General features: G+C 41.4%; 1 protein-coding gene across 1 annotated transcript; it reads left to right on the top strand.

The window, feature by feature from the left end:
- The first annotated feature begins 92 nt into the window (after positions 1 to 92).
- Positions 93 to 736, top strand: LOC121308090 (E3 ubiquitin/ISG15 ligase TRIM25-like). Its single transcript, XM_041240382.1, has one exon. The coding sequence runs from the start codon at positions 124 to 126 to the stop codon at positions 715 to 717; it is 594 nt and encodes a 197-aa protein (XP_041096316.1). The 5' UTR covers positions 93 to 123; the 3' UTR covers positions 718 to 736.
- The last annotated feature ends 1,264 nt before the right edge of the window (positions 737 to 2,000 follow it).

Below are 2,000 nucleotides of genomic sequence, written 5' to 3'. Positions count from 1 at the left end.
TGTATAAACCTGGCCTCAGTCCAAAACCCCGCCTCATAGAGCTTTACTCAATTCCAGGAAATCAGCACAGTGAAGTTTTGTTTCTTGTGAAATCGTCGGTCTCTCTGTCTCACTGCAGCAAGAATGGCTTCAGACTTGTGGACAGAAGATCAGTTTAGCTGTTCAGTGTGTCTGGAGCTATTGAAGGACCCAGTCGCTATTCCATGTGGACACAGTTACTGTATGGGGTGTATTAAGAACTGTTGGGATCAGACTGATCATATAGGTCTCTACAGCTGCCCCCAGTGCAGAGAGACCTTTACCCCAAGGCCTGATCTGCGCAGAAACACCATGCTGGCTGAAGTTGTGGAGAAATTAAAGAAGACAGGATTCAATCCTCCTCCTGCTCAAAGTTATGCTGGATCTGGAGATGTGCCGTGTGATTTCTGCACTGGGAGAAAGTTCAAAGCTGTGAAATCCTGTTTGACGTGCCTGGCCTCTTACTGTGAAACACACGTCAAGCCACACTATGAGGGGGCTGCTTTCAAGAGGCACAAGCTGGTCAATGCAACTGGAAATCTGGAGCAGAAGCTTTGTGCTGAACACCAAAAGGTTTTGGAGGTCTTCTGTAGAACCGATCAGACGTGTATTTGCATGTTGTGTACACAAGATGAACACAAGAGTCATGATACAGTCTCAGCTAAGAAAGAAAGGACTGGGAAACAGGTAAGGGTTTGAACCATTTCCTTGTAGCTAGCCTAGAAGATAAGAATTCCCAGGGATATTTAATATGTCTGTTTACTAGGTTATACAGTTTCACATTAGATCAGATTTGAATTGTATATTAAGAGCTATTTAAAGAGCTGTAGTTTTTTTTTTTTTTTTTTTTATTATGGATTCAAATGTATTTCAAGCTGAGATGGGTAGTTTGTGGTAGATTGGAACTGAGTGTAAAAATAGTATAATTTATATTGCTAGTATTTTGTATATTTGGTTATTTTATTAAATCATATGTCTGTTTCATTGTTTAAGATATTATAGTTTCATTGGTTAAACTGTGGAAACATGAAGTTCCCAGCAAAGCCAAGCACCTATTTTAAAACTCTTTAAGGTCCTGGCCAATTTTGGCTTGTTTTCGCTGTTTTCAGATTTGTGCGTACAGCTCCATAACTGTAGGGGTGGCATGCAAGTGTCTCCCATCAAATGAAAGGGAACAAACTGGGCTTGCATGGAAAACAACACTCAACAATCACACCCTCACCCTCTTTGGTGTAGGAGACAAAAAACACACAAAAACACTTTAGAAATAATCTTCATTTATTGTTTATTAAAACAATCAACATTGCTACAATCTAACACTGCTGAATGAAACCTGAACATGAAATGAACATTGGGTACATTCTGAATAGATTGAGCTGAAAGCAAAGAATGAAAATATTTACAAAAGCAGCACAAACAGGGAAATAAGCACAGTGTGTAAGTGCTGCCTGTGTGCAGCGGAGTGCCAGGGGGTCTTGCAGGAGCACATTTAGGCTGAGCTGCTTGTTCCTCAGGCTCTGCTTCTGTGTTCCACTTCTCATGTGAGAGAGCTGCTGTGGGGGTGGGAGGGGGGGGGGTGTTCTTCTTTTGGGTGGAGATATGCTGGAGCTTCTGCACCGTAATTATAACACAAATATATACAGAAAAGCCTATGCTATACACAATTTTATATTTGACCATCTTGTGTAAAAAGGCGTGCTGATAGATAAGACACACAGTCACCACAAAACGCTGACATCACCACTCACCAGACTCGACACCAAGATCAGCTGACAAGCTGAGGCAGAGAAGTGTGTCTTTCAGTAAACAAGCACAGACTTACTGTTCTACACACACACACTCATTCCAGTGGCGTAAAAATAGGCTATTTTTTTAAATGCCGCAGGCTTTAGCCAATCAAATCAAAGTAGTAATTGTGATGCAATATTTGGGTCGGATCTTCCTCTCACACAACGAATCATGTGCAAGCCACATTTGAGTGA

This window comes from Polyodon spathula, unplaced genomic scaffold (assembly GCF_017654505.1).
Source record: "Polyodon spathula isolate WHYD16114869_AA unplaced genomic scaffold, ASM1765450v1 scaffolds_221, whole genome shotgun sequence".
Classification (NCBI taxonomy): domain Eukaryota; kingdom Metazoa; phylum Chordata; class Actinopteri; order Acipenseriformes; family Polyodontidae; genus Polyodon; species Polyodon spathula.
This window is presented reverse-complemented; position numbering and strand designations above follow the sequence as displayed.